This window comes from Sarcophilus harrisii, chromosome 2, assembly GCF_902635505.1.
Source record: "Sarcophilus harrisii chromosome 2, mSarHar1.11, whole genome shotgun sequence".
Taxonomy (NCBI): domain Eukaryota; kingdom Metazoa; phylum Chordata; class Mammalia; order Dasyuromorphia; family Dasyuridae; genus Sarcophilus; species Sarcophilus harrisii.
In genome coordinates, this window is record NC_045427.1 from 212,916,142 (window position 1) to 212,936,874 (window position 20,733).

General features: G+C 32.5%; 1 protein-coding gene across 2 annotated transcripts in view; it reads right to left on the reverse strand.

Moving 5' to 3' along the window:
• BABAM2 (BRISC and BRCA1 A complex member 2) overlaps nucleotides 1-20,733 on the reverse strand; it is a 490,988-nt gene that overhangs the window by 118,141 nt on the left and 352,114 nt on the right. For both annotated transcript variants that reach the window (XM_031951331.1, XM_031951330.1), the window contains exons 8-10: nucleotides 17,078-17,177; nucleotides 14,821-14,891; nucleotides 13,863-13,945 (exon numbers count right to left, since the gene is read on the reverse strand). In XM_031951331.1, coding sequence (XP_031807191.1) covers nucleotides 13,863-13,945; nucleotides 14,821-14,891; nucleotides 17,078-17,177 — 254 coding nt within the window. The remainder of the gene's footprint in view (nucleotides 1-13,862; nucleotides 13,946-14,820; nucleotides 14,892-17,077; nucleotides 17,178-20,733) is intronic.

The following is a 20,733-nucleotide window of genomic DNA, read 5'->3' on the forward strand; positions in this document are numbered from 1 at the left end:
CACACACACACATACCCACAGAAAAATATAATGTATGTATTTATTAACATACACAAAATAAATATGAGATAGCAGGTGAGGACACAAGGTCAGGAAAGGCAGAAGTTGGTATCTGAGTTGCATCTTTAATGATTAATAAGAACTCTATGAGACAAAGGGAAGTAAGGTGTACATTTCTGGCATGGGGGATGGGTGACTAGTATAAAGGCCTGAAACTGGAGATAGACTGTTATGTGTGATGAATAGAGTAAAAATCATTTTGGATGGATCGTATGTGGGAAAGGAATGAGGTTGGAAAGATAGGTTGGAGTTAGATTATATATAGCCTTAAAAGCTATAAAAGGAAATTTATATTTTATCCTGGAGGTATCAGTAAGCCACTGGAATTAAGGCAGGGAGGTAGAACTACATGGTCAGATCTGTGCTTACGAAAACTTAGTTTTGTTAGTAATGATGGTAGGTAGGATGGCCAGGAGTGAAAGAAACTCAAGGCAGAGAAACCAATTTAAAAATTGCTGGAATAATTTACATGCCAGGTGTTAAGGGTCAAAACTAAGATGGTAATTGGAAAGAAAGTATCAAATGAGTGATGTCAAAGTAGAAACAGTAAGATCTGCCAACTGGCTAAAGATGAGGGAAAGTGATAAGTCCAGGAAAATGCTAGGATTCTAAAGAATGGGAGTTATTTCAAAAGAAATAGGGAAATTTGGAAGATGTGTTTAGGAAAAGGTAAATTCAGTTTTGGTTGCATTTAGTTTAAATTGTCTCTTGGGACATACTTTGAAATATACAGTAGACAATTGGTCAACTAGGATTGAAACTCAGGGGAGAAGGTGAGATAATTCTTAAAACTCATGGAACTGATAAGGTTATTGAGAGACTAGAGGGAGAAAAGAGTACTTTGAAGATAGAACCTTGAGAAATAATCTGAAACTTGTGCCTGTTTTCTGATGCTAGAAAAATGCATATTTGGTTTATTACTACTAGCTATAGAAAGCCAACTGTTTTCACAGGAACACATAGAAATCAACTTCTTTCAAAATAAATACGGTAATGCTGGCAGATTTTTTTGGGCAATACTGATTCACATTTATAGTAAGGTAGCACAATCCAGGGAGAAAAAATACTAGATTGTAGGCAAAAGGCCTGCTTAAGAATCCCGGCTTCTGCTACTCACTATTTACAAATCATTTCATTATATGAATCTGTTTACTCATGTTTAAAATGAGAGCACTCAATTAGAATTACTTCCTGTTCTCAATTTTGCTCAAATTAGCATATATCCCTGCCTGCTTATCTAATTTGTCTATATGTAGACTCAAACTTAGAATAAGGACACAAACTCAGGTTTTCTGATTCTTAGTACAATACCTTTTTTTTTTTTTTTTTTTTTTTAAAGGCAATCAGGTTGAAATAATGTGTCCAAGGTCACCCAGTTAATGTGTGACCTAAGATTAAATTTGAACTCAGGCCCTCCTGATTCCAGGGCTGATGCACTATGTACTGTATCACCTACCTGCCCCTCACATTTTTTTTTCAGCATCAGCTACAACATAAGAGCCACAGAATATTTACATCAAGAATCTATCAGCATCAAAACCAAGGCAAAGTTACTCATAAATGATACACTGAATATAACCAATGCCCAATGAGATAAATAACTTCCTATTACTGAAAGAACATGATCTTCTTGAGGTGTACATTTCTCCTGTTATAAGTTATATACATGAAAGTGCCTGATTAAGTCTTGGAACTGAAAACTACTAAATTAGTCAGTGACCTTTCTTTGATCTTACATAATTACTTCAATTCAATAAATTCTATCTGGATGGAAAAAACTGAACAATGTATGCTTTCATTTGTTCATTTATTCATTCCACTACCATCTGCAACTTGGCTCTAGCCCTTGTATCCAATTTTTTTTACTCAGATTGTTCTCTCACAGATTATCTTTTAATTGCTAAAACAATTGTCTTTGTCTAAGTTTTTACCCTTCTTATCTTTCTCCTGTTTTTAATACTGTTCATTTCCATTGGCTGTTATCTATTTTTTTTTTTTTTATGACAAGATTTCTCTGGTTCTCTTTTTATCTTTCTGGCCTTTCCTCTGATCATCTTTGGATCATTGTCTTCCTTTTGTCCTCTAAGCATGGGCACTTCCTCAGGTTCTGTCCTTGTCTCCTCTTGTTCCTCTATATCATCTCCTGGCCTTACCATGGATTTGAGCAAAGCTTCTAATGATTCCCAAATCATCTATCTGTATGTCTTGATTCCATGTATTGTACCCTCATTCTTTTCCTATATCCCTAACTTATAGGTGAAAAACTCCTCCCAACTATTTCTCTTTCTTTATAGATGTTTGTTTAGATATTTTGTTACTAAGGCTTAAATTTATCAGATAAATCTTTCACTGTTTTCTCTCCTTTATTCCTTATATCTACCAAGTCTCTTACAGATTTTTGTTTCCACATTTACAACTATCTCCACAAAACCCTGCCACCACTCTAATAGCTTCTTATTTTTTTCAAATACATTCAAAGATAGTTTTCAACATTCACCTTTGCAAAATCTTATGTTTCAAAATATTCTTCCTCTCTCTTCCCAACCCCTGTCTTCTAGACAGCAAGCAAATAACCTAGAACCTGATATAGGTTAAACATGTGCAACTCTTAAAAACATATTTCCATATTCGACATGCTGTGCAATAAAAATCAGATTAAAAGGGAAAAACAAACAAACAACAAACAAACAAAAAAAAAGGTGAAAACATTATGCTTTAATCCACATTCAGTCTTCACAGTTCTCTCTCTGGATGTGAATGGCACTTTCCATTACAAGTCTACTAGAATTGCCTTGAATCACCTCATTACTGAAGAGAGTCAAATCCATCACAGTTGACCATCATATAATCTTCTTGTGGCTTTATACAATATTTTCTTGGTTCTGCTCATTTCACTTAGCATAAATTCAGGTCTTTCCTGAAATTAGCCTGCTGTTATTTTTTTATAGAACGGTAATGTTCCATTATATTTATATACCATAATGTATTTAGCCATTCCCCAACTGATGGGAATCCAATTTCCAGTTCCTTGTAACTGCAAAAGCCTGCTGCCATTCTAATTTAGGTGTTCACTGTTATCTTTTGCCTGGATTACTATAGCCTCCTAATTACTGTTCACATCTTTGCCCCTTCCAATTCATTTGTTATACATATGGTAAAAATAATTTTTCTAATGCCTAATTTTCCTTGTTATTTCATCCTTTGTAATTCATCAGTGAGTTTCTATTGCCTGTAGGAAAAACTATATACTTCTTATTCTAGCAACTAAAGTTTTCTATATCAGGCTCCAATTTACCTTGCCAGTCTTATTTCACATCACTTGCAATTTATGTATTTTACATACCAGTCAAATTAGACTGAAGCTGTTCTCTAATATTATCCTTAATATTTTATACATTTAGTAGACCATTTTCCACACCTGATTTGACAACATCTCTCCTCATCTTTGTCTGTTCAATATTTCTTGATCTCCAAAACTAAAGGCGAACTTTTCTATCTGAAGTATTCTTAGATATCTCATGTATATATATATATAAATGTAATATAATAATTATCTGTGTACATGCACTGTACTTCTTTGGCAGTATAGTCCCTGGCTTTTGGAGGCCGGGATTCTATATTCTTCATATCTACCAGGATTTCTGGATGTTGAAATGAATATACATTTTAAAAGCACTAAACCTGAAACATAATAAATGTTTGCATCAGACTTGGAGTCAGTTATACAAGGATTCAAATCTCACCTAGCTCTATGGCCCTGTGCAAATGACTTAATTTCTCTAGGTCCTAGTTTTCTATTACAGATAAGGAGGTTTGTCTTGATGAGCTCTAAGATCCCTTTCAACTCCAAATATTTATTTCCACATACATAGAACTGAATGAGACCCAAGTATAGGTTTTAAAAAAAGTTCTTCACAGATTAAGTCTGTAGGCCAGACCATGTTATAACATGACATCTGCTCACTTAACATACAACTTATTTGCAACCATCCTTTACACTTAAAATAAAAATGTAATGCAAATCCAAAGTGCTATGAAGAAGATATTTGCGATATGCAGAAAACAGTATGTTACATTAATATTCTTAATTATATTTAAGAATGAATGAACACCTGTTTTCAGAATTAAAGTTAAGGTTTTGAGGGAACTGGATGGAAAGAAACAAAATGACTTCTCACTGAAGAGTAAATAAATTTGTCCCAGTGCCACATGATAAGAGTTATAAATGCTTGAAATGAGAAAGGTAGGGAGAATATCAAAGCAAGAAAAAGAACCTGAGTTTTCTATAAATTTTCTCTTTTTGTTCTTTGTATAATGAAACATGCATTTTTATTTATATTTAAATTCACACAAAAAATTAAGAGAACTTGAAGCAACATTACTTATTGAGGTCTGTCAAGGCCTGACCATTCTCTTCCTCAAAGTCATGCATGGTAAAATGAAAAATATTATTTAAAATAGCTATCTTGTTCAGTTTTTCTACTTATTTAAGATGAGAAAAGAAATTTGTTTAATGAAGTGAATTTTCTTGAGCCTTGTTTTTCTTTCTGTACTTTTATTACCTCATATATTAATGAGGCCTGGCTGGTTTTATTTTTTCATCATAATTAATTTAACTTCCTGTTGTTATCATCACCATTGGAGATACTAACTATTCAACATTAATCTTCATTTGAAAATTAAGATCTAAATATGGTTCCTAATTGAGGGTTAAATGCTAATTCTTTAACAACATCATCAATTCCATTTGTTAACTTGGAATAAGTTTCTTTGCATCCCATCATTTTTTCTAATTTTAATCACCTTAAGTTTTTAATTTATTTATTCTCTCTCTCTTTCTACACATACACACACACACACACACACACACACACACACACACACACACACACAGCTTTAGTTTTACTAAATTATCTGTTAACCTTTATATTTTCAGAGTGTTAAAATCATAAAACACACATTTTTTCCCCGATGGCTCATGAATGAAAGTCCATTTAGCTTTAAATTCAGGAAATAAACATTTAGTTGTTCCCATAACACCATTTTCTAAATCCAAATTATTTTACCCTTAAGGGCTATGGTTGGAGAGTACAACTTTGAGAGACTACTGACTACTTATCACCCTCTGACTTCCCTGATTTTCCTTTAAGTCCCAATTAAAATCCCATCTTGTACAGGAAAGCTTTGCTAACTCCTCTTAATTCTAGTGTCTTCTTACTATTAATGATTTCCTTTTATTATCCTGTACATAGCTTGCACTGCATATATTTGTTTATATATTGTGTCCCCTTTTAGATTATAAGCAACTTGAGGGCAGATAACTGTTTTTTCACTCTTTATTTCACTCTTTGTTCACTAGCAAATAGTAGGTTCTTAATAAATAGTGAATGGAGTAATTTCTGGGTAAACTGTGAATAAGGCTTTTAAGGGAATACACAGTTATACAGACCTTTAGATATAGTACTTAAACACAACTAGCACATCTTACTGGAGTCTTCTACTCATTAAGCTAACTATGTCCAATTCTTTCAACTGATTTTCATATGTCATAGACTCAAATCTTTTACCCTCCTGGTGGTCCTCTTGATGATATAAAGTTTTTCACTCAAGGGTCTTCTTCAACTCTGGTGACTAGAACTGACCAAAAGGTGGTCTGACCAAGCCAGAGTACAGAAAGACTATTTATTGCTAGTTCTTGGAAGTTATGTTAAAGAAGCAATGGAAAGAAGGAATCAAGAGATATGGGCCATTAAAAAAAAAGTTAAGTAAAATAAACAAACAAGATTTGGTAGATACCATACTTAAAGAATTGAGCATAATTGAAAGGATATGAATAGATCTAAAAAGACTAAGAAGAGTAGATAAAAATCATTTTGGTTATAAGGAAGGCCAAGCTGGGAGATATGGGAGAGGAAAAAAAAAAAAAACACCAAAAACTATCATTCGCATTTGTTCCTAATCTATTTGCTCCTTATCCTGACTAGATTAATGCTGTAGCACCCTAATAACTGGTGTACTAGTTTCTGATTCTGTTCTTTTCCCTCTTCTTCCTGCAAACTGCAATAGAATAACAATAATAGAATCATAAATTATAAAGCTATTTATAATTCAGAAGTATTTTTATTACCTTAATTATCACATCAACATTGCGATTTAGGTAGGATATGTATTATTGTCCCCATTTTACAGATAAGAAAATTGAAGCTGAGAGAAATTAAGTAAGTTGCTAAAGCTAATGAGATTAGTCATTGTAAGAATCAGTACTACCCAAATTCACAAGATTACTGAATGCGCTGAGGCAAGAAATTATGTTTTTAAATTCTGCACTTCTGTGGGTAGAAAAGGTTGCATGTGATTACAAGAATACTAAAATAGAAAACCAGAAAGGAACACTTCTACCCCCCCCCCATTGGACCCCATCAGTTGAATACCTCCTTATTTCTGCCATCCTCCCATCTATTAGGTCTTATTATCTGAAGAATTAAGGCTTCTCTCCCCAATGTCTCTTCAACCCCATCTCAACTCTCCACCCATATCTAGATGAACTTTATCTGAAAAGTCCATTTGAGTATACCTCACTGTTTGTTCACTAAAGATGTGGTTTGTGGTGCATCCTCCAGGAGACAGAACTGCTAGCTATGGCTCTGCTAGAGGAAATAAGTTTTATTTTGTTTTGTTTTTCCCATTTGTAATGTTTGTAGTAACTCATCATGATGTTTTGGGATGATACTGAAAAATTTGAAAAAGCTAATATTTTAAAAATGGGAAACAAGCTTATTCTATTATTCCATTCAGGTCATTAAAAAAAACAATCTATATTTTAAGAAGAAAACATACCCAAAATATTCCTCTTGTTTTCTTTTTGGCATAAGGAATTTTAAAATTGTAAAAGGAAAAATGGATTCAGACAACATAAAATGTGTATTGACTTTAAAGTGAATGAAATTATAATTATACAAAATCATAGAAAAGAAACAGAAGAAAAATCAAAAAATGAAATAAAATATTAATACTAAAATCATGCTTACTTTTCACACAGCATATATTATAAGTCTTATCTATATCTATTAAATGGGGTACTCTTTGAGAGAGAATGGCTTTTAGAAAGGGACAGATGGGAGTGGATAGAATCATACAGCAGATGGTGATAGCCTCAGCCTGGAGCTCATTAAAGCAGTGTTGAGCTCCAGCTTGCTGTAGCTGAGGAGACTGAAGCCATAACTTCAGAAGATACTTAATAAATGAAATAAGCCATTAGAAGTTGTTCTAGGTCAAGACTAGTCACTGAAGGCTACAAGACTTCAGCAGAAAGGTAATGAGTGAAAAGAAGGAGCACACTTCTCATATTAACAGTCTGAAATTTATGAAGTATAAATTAGATATTGGCAAGCTAGAAGGCCCATGTTAGGCAATATGTCCCACTGTGCTTCAAGTGTTTTTGTGGTATAATCCAGCCTTGAAACTTATCTCTCTCCTTTCTGTAGTGACAAGGGACTAGAAACTGAGTGGAAACCCATCAGTTGAGGAATGGCTGAATAAATTATGGTATATGAATGCCATGGAATATTATTGTTCTATAAGAAATGATCAACAGGATGATTTCAGAAAGGCCTGGAGAGACTTATATGAACTGATGCTAAGTGAAGTGAATAGAACCAGGAGATCATTATACATGGCAATAACAAGATTATGTGATGATCAATTCTGATGGACATGGCTCTTTTCAACAATGAGGTGATTCAGGCCAATTCCAATAGACTTGTGATGGAGAGAACGATCTGCATTCAGAGAGAAGACTGGGGACTGAGTATAGATCACAACATAATATTTTCACCTTTGTTGTTGTTTGCTTGCTTGTTCTTTTATTTCTAATTTTTTTTCCTTTTTGATCTGAATTTTCTTGTGCAGCATGATAAATGTCGAAATGTTTAGAAGACTTGCACATATTTAGTCTATATTAGATTACTTGCTGTCTAAGGGAGTGGGGATTTGGGGAAGGAGAAAAATTTGGAAAACAAGGTTTTGCAGGGGTAAATGTTGAAAACTATCTTTGCATGCATTTTGAGAAATAAAAAGCTATTATTATATTAAAAAAAGAAATTTACTTTTCATGCTGCTCATATTTTAGGCAGATTGATCTTAATAATTCCCAAAAAAGTAATGCTCATTTTTTCTATGTATTAGTTCATGCTCTTTCTCATACTTGAGGTGGTCAACTTTTTTTTTTCTTCACTCCCTCCTAATACTGAATTATTTGAATCCTATTAGTCCTTCAGTTCCCAATTTAAGTCCTATCACTTCTATGATGCCTTCTGACAATTCCAACTTACAATGAATTGATCATTAACATAATGTATTGTCAGTTTTATTCAACTTTTTTCACCAACTAGATGAGAACTTCTCTGAAATTAAAATGTTGGTTATATATTTGATGTTCTCTATAGCATTTAACACATAGCAGGTAGTCAACAAATATTTGTGAAATAGAATTTTGAGACAGTATTATACTGAACACATAGCAAGTGGTCAATAAATATTTATAAAATAGAATTTTGAAACAAAAAAATTTCATAAGGAAAAGAAAGGATAAAATAGAAATAGCAATAAAAGTAAATTAATATATGTCAGAGGTGGACCTTGAATTCAATTCCTTAGAACACTCAAATAAACCCTCTCTATACTATGTCAGAATGCCTTCTCATAATATAGTTAAGACAAATAGGACAGATGTAAAAAAGTCTGTAAACAACTGATAAAAATATGTTAACTGAAGAAAGTAAAACCAGAAGGAGAAAGTATACATTAACTATATGAGGAAAAAATGTACACATAAGCCATAGTGATATATGGTCCCTGTAAAAAAGTTAAAAGATCACATAGGAGTACATGTTAGGGTCTTATGGACATTCTGTTTCCAAAAATTAACTTATTCAAATGTAAATAGGTTATAAAATCAGTTTAATTGATTTTGCTGATGTTTAAAGTTAAGTTCAAAACAAACCATTTACCATCACAGGGACTTATCCTACATATCTGTTCCCTCTCATTTTCTCAAACATGCTGATGTTCTCAATATTTTTGTTCTTTTATTGCACTTTTGGTATCCCATTCCAAACAGATTCTTAGAGCACAGGAATAAATTGACAAAGTGGTGAATAACCCCTGCTTCCACATAGATTAAAATAATCAAATAAATGAAATCAAATGAAACTTATTTACATATTTATTGTATATGATTCCTGATTATAATTAAGTTTTTTCAAGGAAAGACTGTACAAAAAGACACTATATTCTGTTCCAATTCATGCTTAGATTTCTGTGACAGCCTGGATGCTCCTTATGATCTAATATAAAGTACACCTTGATTTTCAGCCATAACTATGGTCCATCATTCATCATACCGGTTTACTCCAAATGGCAGTCAGCTAGGATGTTCCAAGATCTCCTGGGACACCTTCAAATGGGATAAGAACTCTCCCCACTTCACACAATGCTTGTCTGTTTCCACACTTTTAGAAGTGCAGCTATAGATATTTTTCTCAAAGGAAGGAGCTGTCAGCATCATGACTTCCCATTTCATATAGCTACTAAGAATTCCATCTACAAGAGATTCATCTACAAGAGGTCCATTTTTTTCTAACCCTAAGGTTTTCAGTAAAAAGAAGGGAAACAGAAGGGCTGCCTAGGTTCTCTGACTAGGCCAAAATCCTTTATCAAAGGAACTTTTCAAATGAAAGTAGGATTAACACTTGTTAGCAGAGTTAGTAAAGTATGATTTGAACCATTTTGTCCTCATTTCAACTGTGAAATTCTGTGAAGTAGAGGAGATGCAGGAACATGGTCCCAATCCTAGAATATACTCTTCTTCCCTTCTCATGTAATGGGATTTTTTGTCGAGGGAGAGGAAATGACTATAATATTGTATGATGCCTCTGTCACTACATTTCTCGCTCCATCTTCAGATGGGGAGAAATGAAGCAAGTATTCCTACAGGTATTTTAGCTTTTGCACAGTGACAATCATGAGGGAATCAAAATGACAGTCTTTTTTTAAGAAAGTAAAAATATGGACAATGCATTATTTAATGGTTTTTAACTAGACTTTGAAAGATGTGCAAGAGAGATACTCCTTTTTTTCGGATAAGAAAATAGAAGCAATTTAGGGGAAACAATTCACCTACAATCAAGAGGTGTTTGGTGATAAAACAGAAAATAGAATCAAAGTCCCTTGATTTTTGTCTACCAGAAAATCCACCAGAAAAGCCAATACAATGTAGGTAGTGATGCTAAGAGATGAAGAGCCAACAAAATTTGGGGAGGAAAAAAAGCTATGATATACTATGAAAACATTTTGGAAAAAAAAAAATCTAATCCCAAGATCTCTGACAGCTGTTCTAATGAGCACCTGGAGACTTTACTGCTTCTGAACAAGATAATTCAAAGCCAAGTGAAAATATGATATTATATTTCAGTTCTGTATGTCAGACTTGGAAAAGCTAAGAAAGAAAGCTGGGAAAAGAGCTGTCAGAAATACGGGACACATGGCATCAGGCAGAAAGTATTATGTGTGGAATAGGCTTTCAAAAGGAACAAGAATAGATATAACGCTGAATATATTTAAAAGGAAGTTGGCAGGAGCTATCTAATGGGTGGATGTACCCCATGGTGTTCTTCTTTCCCTGAACATCCCTGTGAATGACAATTTACTCCTGCCAACCACCACCAGAAAACTCAACCTTGAATTCCATGTGGAAAGCCCTGCTGTGAAAGAGTCAGCCCTACATGATGCTTATAACCACAATGTTTTAAAATTTGATGTGGGTTTATTGAAAGTGAAAGTACAATGATCCAAGACTGGGAGAGCAAAAGTAACCTTGGATGAAAAGAGATCAGATTCCTGAGCAGTTGGAGAGGAAGTAATTACTTGAAATAGCCAACTAAGCAAGTTAATTTGCAAAACTGTTAATAATCCTTTATTTATAATATTCTTCCCAGCTACTATATAAAGCAGGGGGCCATTACTATTGTCTCTATCAAGGAAAGAACTTAGGCCTCACCTACTAGTCTTCTCTGTCTGGGTTAATGACAGTCTTTGGTCAAGAACACAAAAACACATCATGAGATGAGGGCACACTGAGGAGTCAGGGTCAGTAACATGGAGCTCTGGGATGAATCAGATGTGGCAAAAAGGAAATGAGCTCCTTTTTTCAAGCAGAGGAAGCCAAATGGGTGAAGAGAAAAATCATAGTTCAAGCTCAAATACCCTTTTCTGTCTACATGTGTTTGATCATATTATCCCCTAGGGCATGGTATATACTCTTCCTACATTTTAACCTGCTGAAATTCTATTCTTTCAAGTCCCAGATTAAATGTCACTTCTACAATAAGGTTTTCCCTGGTTTTCCAATCAGAAGTAATCTTTCCCTTATATCTCTTGCACTACAATTTTTATATTCTTCTACATATTTATATAACAGATATATAATATGTAATTATGTTATCATCATTTGTTTTTGTGTCTTATCTTTCTGACATAATTAATACCTAAAAATTGTTAATAATAATACCTGGTATTTATATATCATCTTTTTCATTTGCTTCTTACAATAACCCTTTTGAGGTAAATGCTTTTGCTATTCCCATTTTACAGATGAATAAAAAGGAGCTGAGAGATTGTCATTTGCTTAATTTTGATTAAGTAGGAATCAAAGGCAAGAGCTGAACTAAAATCTTACTTAATTCTGAGTCCAGCATTCTACTACATTACCTTGCAGCCTAGTACAAAGTAGATATATAACAAATGTTAGCTTGAATTACTTGGAAAAAAAAGTAGAGCCTGAAAACAGATTTGACAATGAAACACAAACTCTGTTTAACAGTTATTTTTCATTATCACTATGTGAATAACCCATATTTTTCCCGGCCAGTTTTGTTGATGTCATCTTTTTTGCTGCTCTTTTTAAGTAATTCCCAATTTGTATTGTGTTGTAGCCTACTCATACCTATTTACTCCATTGCCCTCAGCTTCAGTTCTTCAGAAACCACTGACTTCACTACTTGAAACCAAATGATATAAAAGGAAGAATAAAAAAAAAACAAAAACTGGATCTTTGCTTCTGAGGAAAGATTAAGATCACAAAAAAGAACTATACAATTTTCTAAAGCCTATCCAGTCTACTGTCCTTCTGTAAAAATTTATCTGTTTACATAATGAGAATGAAATATAATGTTTATTTTTTAAAAGATACATCTGAAAAAATAGTTCTAGTTCATGGAGTGTCTGTAAAGTATTTACTTATTAACAGAAAATTATCAAGAAGCAATTCAATAATGATATTTGAAATAACACTGGAAAGGAAAAGAGACTAAATTTTCAAAATTAACACTGACTTTCAATTATCTTCAATAGATTATTCTGGTGATTTTTTATTTTTTGCTGAGGCAATTGAGGTTAAGTAACTTGTCCAGTGTTACACAGCTAGGAAATGTTTAGTGTCTGAGACCAGATCTGAACTCAGGTCCTCCTGACTTCAGGGCTGGTGCTCTATCCACTGTACCACCTAGCTGCTCCTATTGTGGTGAATTTTAAAATTATAAGTCAGTTTCCTTTAGCTACCTAGTACATATTTGGGATTCCTTCCCTACTGTCCATTTTGGGTAGCAAATTAATTTCATAATAAATTCAGCCAAAGCAAAATCTAACTTGGAAGATAATTTGGGATAGAAGGGAGAAATTGTAATAATTTTCCAAAGTGTGTATATACAAACACATATTCTACGTAAGCATATATGTGTGTGTGTGCATATATACACACATATACACACACATAAATGCTGTCTGTACTATCTTCTGAAAAAAAAAAAGAATACTGTAAATATATCACTTATTTAACATTTTAGAATTTATGAAGCACTTCCCTATAACAAATACAAAGTTAGCATGAATGTAGAACTAGGAGCCCTCCTCCCCCTTCTAATGCCTCTGTGTCTATTCTTCTTCTACACCTCATTTGTATAACATAATTATTTTTACTTTAACTCTGTCCCAATATTTTTTGAGCTATCCTATTTTTGATGCCAATCTTAAATATATGGTATGCATTTTCCATATTAAAAAAACAAACAAACAAGGAATCCATGTTAAGTTCCTTGAAACTGATCTTTGAAATTGGGTTTTATATGTTCTATTAAGTTTGGGCTTGGTTGACAGGAAGTTCTGAAAATCTGCAAGTTCGTTTTTCTCATCCAATATTATAGATAATTTTGCTGGATATGATTATTTTTGGTCATAGGCCTAGTTCTTTTGATTGCCAGTAGATATGATTCCAGGACCTGCAGTCTTTTATTGTGGCTGTTGACAAATCCTGTACAATTTTAATTGTAGTTCCAATGTATTTGAATTGTTTTTTTCTTGTTTCCTGCAATATTATCTCTGATGGAGGTTTTGAAATTTGGCAATAATATTCCTATGTGTTTTTCCACACACAATATTGATGAGATCAGTGAATTTTTTTCATTTCTACTTTCTCCTCATATTCTATCACTCCAGGACAATTTCCTTGGACCATTTCTTGCATTATTGTGTCACGGTTCTAAAGTCATAGGACTTGACGATAGAAGATTAACAATCTAACTCTGAGACAGTAATCTGCCCATAAATATACTGGCCTTAAGCAGGGTACCATCAAAAATTCATAGCCACCAAAATGAATACTTACAGCTTACTATATTAAGTATTTTAAAATCTGTTAGTATATGTGCTCTTAAGTCATCTATTTTTGCTAGTGGCAAAATGAAACTTACTGTGGACAAGGAAACAAAAATCTTTCCACATCAGTAGCAAGGTGAGCTTCGTAAAGCCTTCAGCATCATACTCCACCACTCCTCTAGAAAACAAACAAAAAAATAACAGTGAGTATAAAGTGCAAAGGTGTTGGAACCATAGAAAAGATTAAATTTATGCTATTAAGTTACTAAACCAGCTATACACTTTAAAATACTAAATTTCACATTGGAGAGCTCCAGAGGTTGTGTTCTAGTAAGTAACTAAACACATTATGTCAAATGCTAGTACATTTGTACAAAGACAACTAAATTTAGCTTAATCAGCCAAGTTGGTGGGCAAGTATATTTGTACATCTGTTCTTCTATGGATAAACGAGTCAAGATTATCAAAGTTTCTACCACAATGACTTCCCTTGAGATCTATACAGACATCTGACACTGACAATCATGCACATGCTCAAGGACGTACACAAATAATTAAAAAGTTATTTTTGTAAAATAATACATAATAAATTTGCATACATGGTTTTATGTAAAAAGGGATTAAAACCAGACCCCATATCCTTTAAAGACTAGTTAAAAATTCACTACTAGCATGAAAGTTTTCCTGGCACTTATAGCATGAAATGATTTCTCCTTCTTCTGAACTCCTTGTAACAATCTTCTATTAAGCACCAATTAAGTACTAACTATTATGCTAAGCAATGGGATACAATAAAAAAAAAAATTAAAGGTATACACTTCCCATCATACTCCATTTTAAGTTGTTCATATATATATATATTGTCTCCCTTAGTGGATGAAGACTTTTGACAACAAGAATCATGTCTTATTTTTCTTGATAGCTTATCCCCCTTCATTGTCTAGCAAAGTATCTTGTACATAGCAAATGTTCAGCAAATATTTGTTGAATAAGTGAATGAATAGATAAATAAAAGGAAGGGAAAGTACTTAAAACTCTAACAGAGTTACTTACGTTCCAAAGTGACTCAAGAAAGCTGCAATATATTCTCTTCTTTTATGATAACCCTGAATGATATACTGTACCTAAAAAAGAAATAAGTGAAATAAAGTAGATAATATTTCCCCATTTTTAGTCTCCCTGTCATCAATGAAAAAAATACTTAGTTTTGAACTTTTCTAGTTGTGCAGTCAAAAATGATTTCTTAATTACCCTTTCCAGCCCTAAAATTCTCTAATTCTGGGGTCAGTTATAAGTAGATGTTCCTTTTTAAGACTGAAAAAAACATTCCTTAGAGGGCCTTTTTTAATAGAAGGAAAAAGAAAAAAAGACAAGAGTATAAAATTTTTTTCTTCTATTGGCTTACACATAACATTCCCAAGGCTAACAAACAAAAGCTGATGCCAAATTATTTGAAGTAGCATTGATAAGTCAGAACTGATAGTTGTGTTGTACCTTCCAAAAGTAAAACAATTCTATTTATAAAATAGGGTTTATGGCAATTTATATATATAAAAAAAACATTGCTTACTTTGCAGGCTTAATGTAGAATCAAAATGTTATTTTCGGAAAAGAAAACAGATGATAAGTTTGCTTAAGTGGTTTTGTTTAAAAAGGGAAGAAAACAGCTCTGTGTACTTGATTTTAAAAACAGAAAATCATTTTAATAGGAACCCACAACAAAACTGGCTATAAAGAGATTCCAGTATAATTATGGAAATTCATTTGAAGACATTGTTTCTAAAAGCTGCTATGTACTCTCTTCATTTGCGAAAAGCTAAGGAAAAATAATTTTAAAAGACAAGTAAAATTAATGAAATGGAACCAGATAAGAAAAACTGACAGATTCTTGTGTTTCTGGGAAAATAGTCTTATAATTTTTTGAGTAAAAAGTGTGCCTAGAAATTAATCTCAATTGGAAAGCTTTAAAAAAGCTTTTATTCTCAGTTCTTGGAGACTAGATCTGCATTTTTCTATATAACACAGTGACACAAGTTTGAGCAAAAGGCAAAGGCATCTGAATGCAAATATGAATTCTATCCTCATGTCAAATTTTCTAGTAGGAATGAAGGCAAAGGGTTTTTGGCTCAATTAGAACTAATCATGCTATGAGAATTAAAGCCCATGGAAAAGGTGCCAGTCCCACAGATGCCAAATCTGAGTTGTGCTGACATTTTAAAAAAACTACTCGAATTTTTGAGATATTATTGTCCTTGTGAAATGTTTTCTATTTAGAGATAGTCTATTTTTTGAATAACAGAAGTGATCAAAAGGACTACTATTGAAATCAATGAGAAAAATTTATTAACAGCAATTCAATAAGAGCAAAGAAGAAATTAACACTTTGGACATTCTCACAAATGGAATCACAATCACTATGAAATAAAAAATAAATCCAATATCTGTATGTGGATTAATCATTCTGATCTTAGGAAAAATGTGAAAGATAGGCATTAATATTTACATTCTTAAAACTATAGCATTCAGTTAAATACAATGTTTAATCATTACAATAAAGTTTTAATTATCTGTCTATGTAATGAGGGCCTGCTGATGCAGCTAATGAAAATGAGTCTCTTTGAAGTAGATATAGGGAAACCTAAATGAAGTACAGTAGAATCCTGTGGTCCCTACCACTGGCTAGAAGAGAACTGCTTTCAGACTTTTTATAGATAATTAGATAAAATAATTGGTTTTTATTGAAAAAACAAATGAATACATGTAAAACATGAAGACAAAAAGTAAAAAAAAAAAAAATCAGATAACTATATTTGAATCCTACAGCATAGGTAGAGACATAAGAGAAGAGCAGAAAAAGAGGTTTTGTGCAAAAAATGTCAATCGGACATTAGCAGTGGACATTGGATAGTGGTGAAAAGCCCCCAAATGAAGAACTAGGTAATAAATAGCCCTGATGAAATAAGGGAGTTTTCTGAATCTTGAAACTATAAAAAAGGTCAAGATATAATGAGAATTACACAATGTGGTCATAATTAGCAGCTCAGGAATAAATGAAAACAGGACATGGCAATGACAAAATAAAAGAGAACTGGGTAACCAAGGCGTCAGAGGAGAACAAAGGTCTCCTCTATAAATGTCTATTCATAGGAATAGAGGATAGAAGTGCATGAAGTATAGTTCCAATTAAGAAAAAGCAGTAAGAAGAACCTGAAGGGATTTAGCATTTAGAGAGTTGGCAAATAAAGAGGAGAAAGAGAGCTCCTGAAGGGGTTTTCCTAAGGTAGAGGAGAAGGAAGTTGTATTCGCTTACCTTGTTGGTTAGTAGCTGGCATATTTGGGGAACATAATCAATTAGACATCCTCCTCCTGGAAAAGCTGGGATGTGAAGAGCAGAGGAACCACCAAGAGCACTGAAAAGATAATAGTACGTCCTCTTGAAACTCAAGAAATTAAAAAAAAATCCTAAAGTCAACTTCTTTGATTATCTCCTAAAATACCAACTGCCTTAGATAATAGTAGCATGAACATAGATTCCTCTGTATTATGGAGCTTCTCTTGTTTTTTTTTCCCCCACATGGAAATTACAGCAATACTTATACATCATAACTACAAACTGTGTCTTTGTTACACAATAATACAAAACCTCAATTTTAATTGGCATTTGTAACTATCTTAACAATATTTAAACTCTCTATATTTTATTGAAATGCTCTACTTTTTTTTTTTTTTTAAGTACTTCTGACAGAGTCTGACAAGCTCATAGCAGGTATTCAAAGAACATGTCTTGCATTGAATTCAGCTGAACTAAGACAATGTGGTGTCATGGAAAGATCAATGAATTAAGAACTAGAAGACTCTCTTTGCCACTTATTAACTATATGACGTGAGGGAAATTGCTAAATTTCTTGTAATTAGTTTACTCATATAAAAATAAGTATCTGAAAATCAGTTTTTTTTTTTTTTAACCCAGGCACAGAACAGCTTTAAGCAAATATCAATCCAATGTCCTGGACATATGGAATATCTTTTGAAATAAAGGGAGACTGTAGAAGTTTTGGAGGAAAATAGAGAAAGTTCAGTCTATTTTCATACACAAACTGAAATATGTAAAATGTATTTTTAGAAACAAATTAATATTTTAAGTAGTTTAGAGCTGGGGTTCTCAATCTAGGTTTTATTAGTTTTTTAAAAATTCTGATAGCTGTATTTTAATACAATTGGTTTCCCTCATAATTTTAGATATTTTATTAATTTTTTTCTGAAAATGGGTCCATATACATTACCAAATTGCCAAAGGGGTCTATGACTCAAAAAAGGCTAAGAACCCCAAATTTAGAGGGTAAAATGACACCACCAACATTGATATTTTCACAAAAGACTAGTTTCAATTGTATACAATCTGTTTGATGGAAATCTGGATTACATTGGCCTAGATGATCTCTAAGATTCTTTCTCATTCTAGATGTTTAAGATTCATAAAAGTTACGTATCCAGAACATGCAGATATAAAGTAAAGTAATTACTAAAAAAATTTACCTACAACAGTCAATAATAAATTTATGCTATATCCCATTACCAACTTTAACCACTACATGATTTTTTCATTCATTTAAATTCAACTATTTAATTTAAAAACATTTTTTAATGTTTAATTCAAAACACCAAAGCCAAAAGCCAAAAAACATTATGGCTTAAGTTATGTTGTGCTGGGAGGGTGTAAATATAAAGACAAAAAAAATAAAGAATTCCTGAACTCAAAGAAGTTATGTTTTACTGGAAATGAAAGAGACAATTTCATTTATATACCTAACTGAAAAAAAATGACAAAACTTGACAAATATAGAATTATACTAACAAGGAAATTATAAAAAAATTTTCAACTGAAAATCTTTGATTGAAAAAGAAATTACAAATTTCTTTTAGTCAGAGCAATTCAATATGTCATCCACAAAGCTGAAGTTTAAACAATTTTGAATCGTTTTTTGACTCTCAAACTATCCTTCATGATTGGGGCTTAATATACTACTAAAATAATAACAATCTTATCACATTCCTCAACAAACAGTCCTGGACTTGTAAAAATGAGTCTTCTTCACATTTCAGCCAATAATGACTAGTTAACAGAAAATATAACAAGTTTAAGAGAGGAAGATGGAAGGATAAGAAAACATTTTTAATAACTTATTTCTTGTGACAAGCTCTTTTATAACATGATGTCTCCCATTCATATATCAAGATAATTTAGGATTCATTGGAAAATGTAGCTACAAAAATAATCTTTTTTAGTGACTCTCTGACTATAAGTACCATTAAGAGGCATAAAACATCTCTGTACATAGTGAGGTCCTCTAAAAGATCTTATCTGCAGATGGCATTATTTAACTGCATCAAACCCCAAAATGCTGCAGAGTCTCCTGAGAGAGATCTTTAATAATCTGAAGGAATATTATGGTTTGTTTGTGTACACACAGGAAAGACCAAATGGATGAAGACTGTTTATTGCTGAGATTTCAACATACATGGCTGGTATAACTAATACAATCGGACAAGGAGTTAGGCATAGTTGAAAAGAGAGAAAATAGTAGGTTAACTTGCTTTTGAGAAAATGAAAAAAATATTTTACTGACCTCGTTTCCCATGAAAACAAAGGTTCTTCTTTTTTTTCCCCAGATAATTAATGCCTCTTTTTAAAAAAATAGTTTTATTTCCTCCGTTACATGTAAAACATTTTTTGGCAAGATATATATATATATATATATATATATATATATATATATATATATATATAATATTCATTTTTTATACATTTCCATATAAATCATTTTGGAAGAGAAAAATCAGAACAAAAGGGACAAACCATGAGAAAAAAAAATCAAAAGAAAAAAGTAAACTATATATTGATCTACATTAAGTTTCTGTAGTTCTTTCTCTGGATGCAAATGGTATTTTCCAACTCAAGTTTATTAGTATTGCCTTGGATCACTGAACTGCCGAGAAGAACTAAATCTATCATAGTTGATCATTGCACAATCTTGCTGTTGCTGTGTACAATGTTTTCCTGGTTCTGCCTGTTTCACTCACCATCAGTTCTTGTAAATCTTTCTAGGCTTTTCTAAAATCAGTCTATTCATCAATAGTTATAGAACAATAATATTCCATTACTTTCATATAGTATATAACTTATTCAGCCATCTTCCAATTGATGGCATTTACTAATTTTATAATTTTTTTTTTGCCAACACAAAAAGAACTGCTACAAACATTTTTGCATATGTGAGTCCCTTCCCTTCTTTTATGATTTCTTTGGGATACATAACCAATAGTGGCACTGCTGGGTCAAAGGATATGCAGTTTTATAGTTCCTAAAAACTATAAGTCCTATGGACTATAGTGGACATAGTTCCAAATCATTAGTTTTTCCTGTCATGTTAACCAATCTGAGAGGTATGAGGTGGTATCTCAGAGTTGTTTTAGTTTGTATTTCTCTAATCAATAGTGACTTAGAGCATTTTTTTCAGATGACTACAGATGGCTTCAATTTCTTCATTTGAAAATTGCTGTTCGTATCCTTTGACCATTTATCAAATGGGAATGGTTTGTATTCTTATAAATTTGAGTCAATTCTTTATATATTTTAGAAATGAGGCTATAAAATTTTTCTCAGTTTTCTGCTTGCCTTTTAATCTTGGTTGCATTGGTTGTATTTATGCAAAACCCTTTTAATTTAATGTAATCAAAATTATCCATTTTGCATTTTGTAATGTTCTCAAGTTTTCCTTTGGCCATATATTCCTCCCTTATCCAAAGATCTGATAGGCAAATTATCCCCTGATCTCCCAATTTGCTTATGGTATCATCCCTTATGCCTAAATCATGTATCTAATTTTCACCTTTTTTTTGGTATGGGGTATGAGATGTAGGTCTATGATGAGTTTCTGACATATTATTTTCCAGATTTTCTAGCAA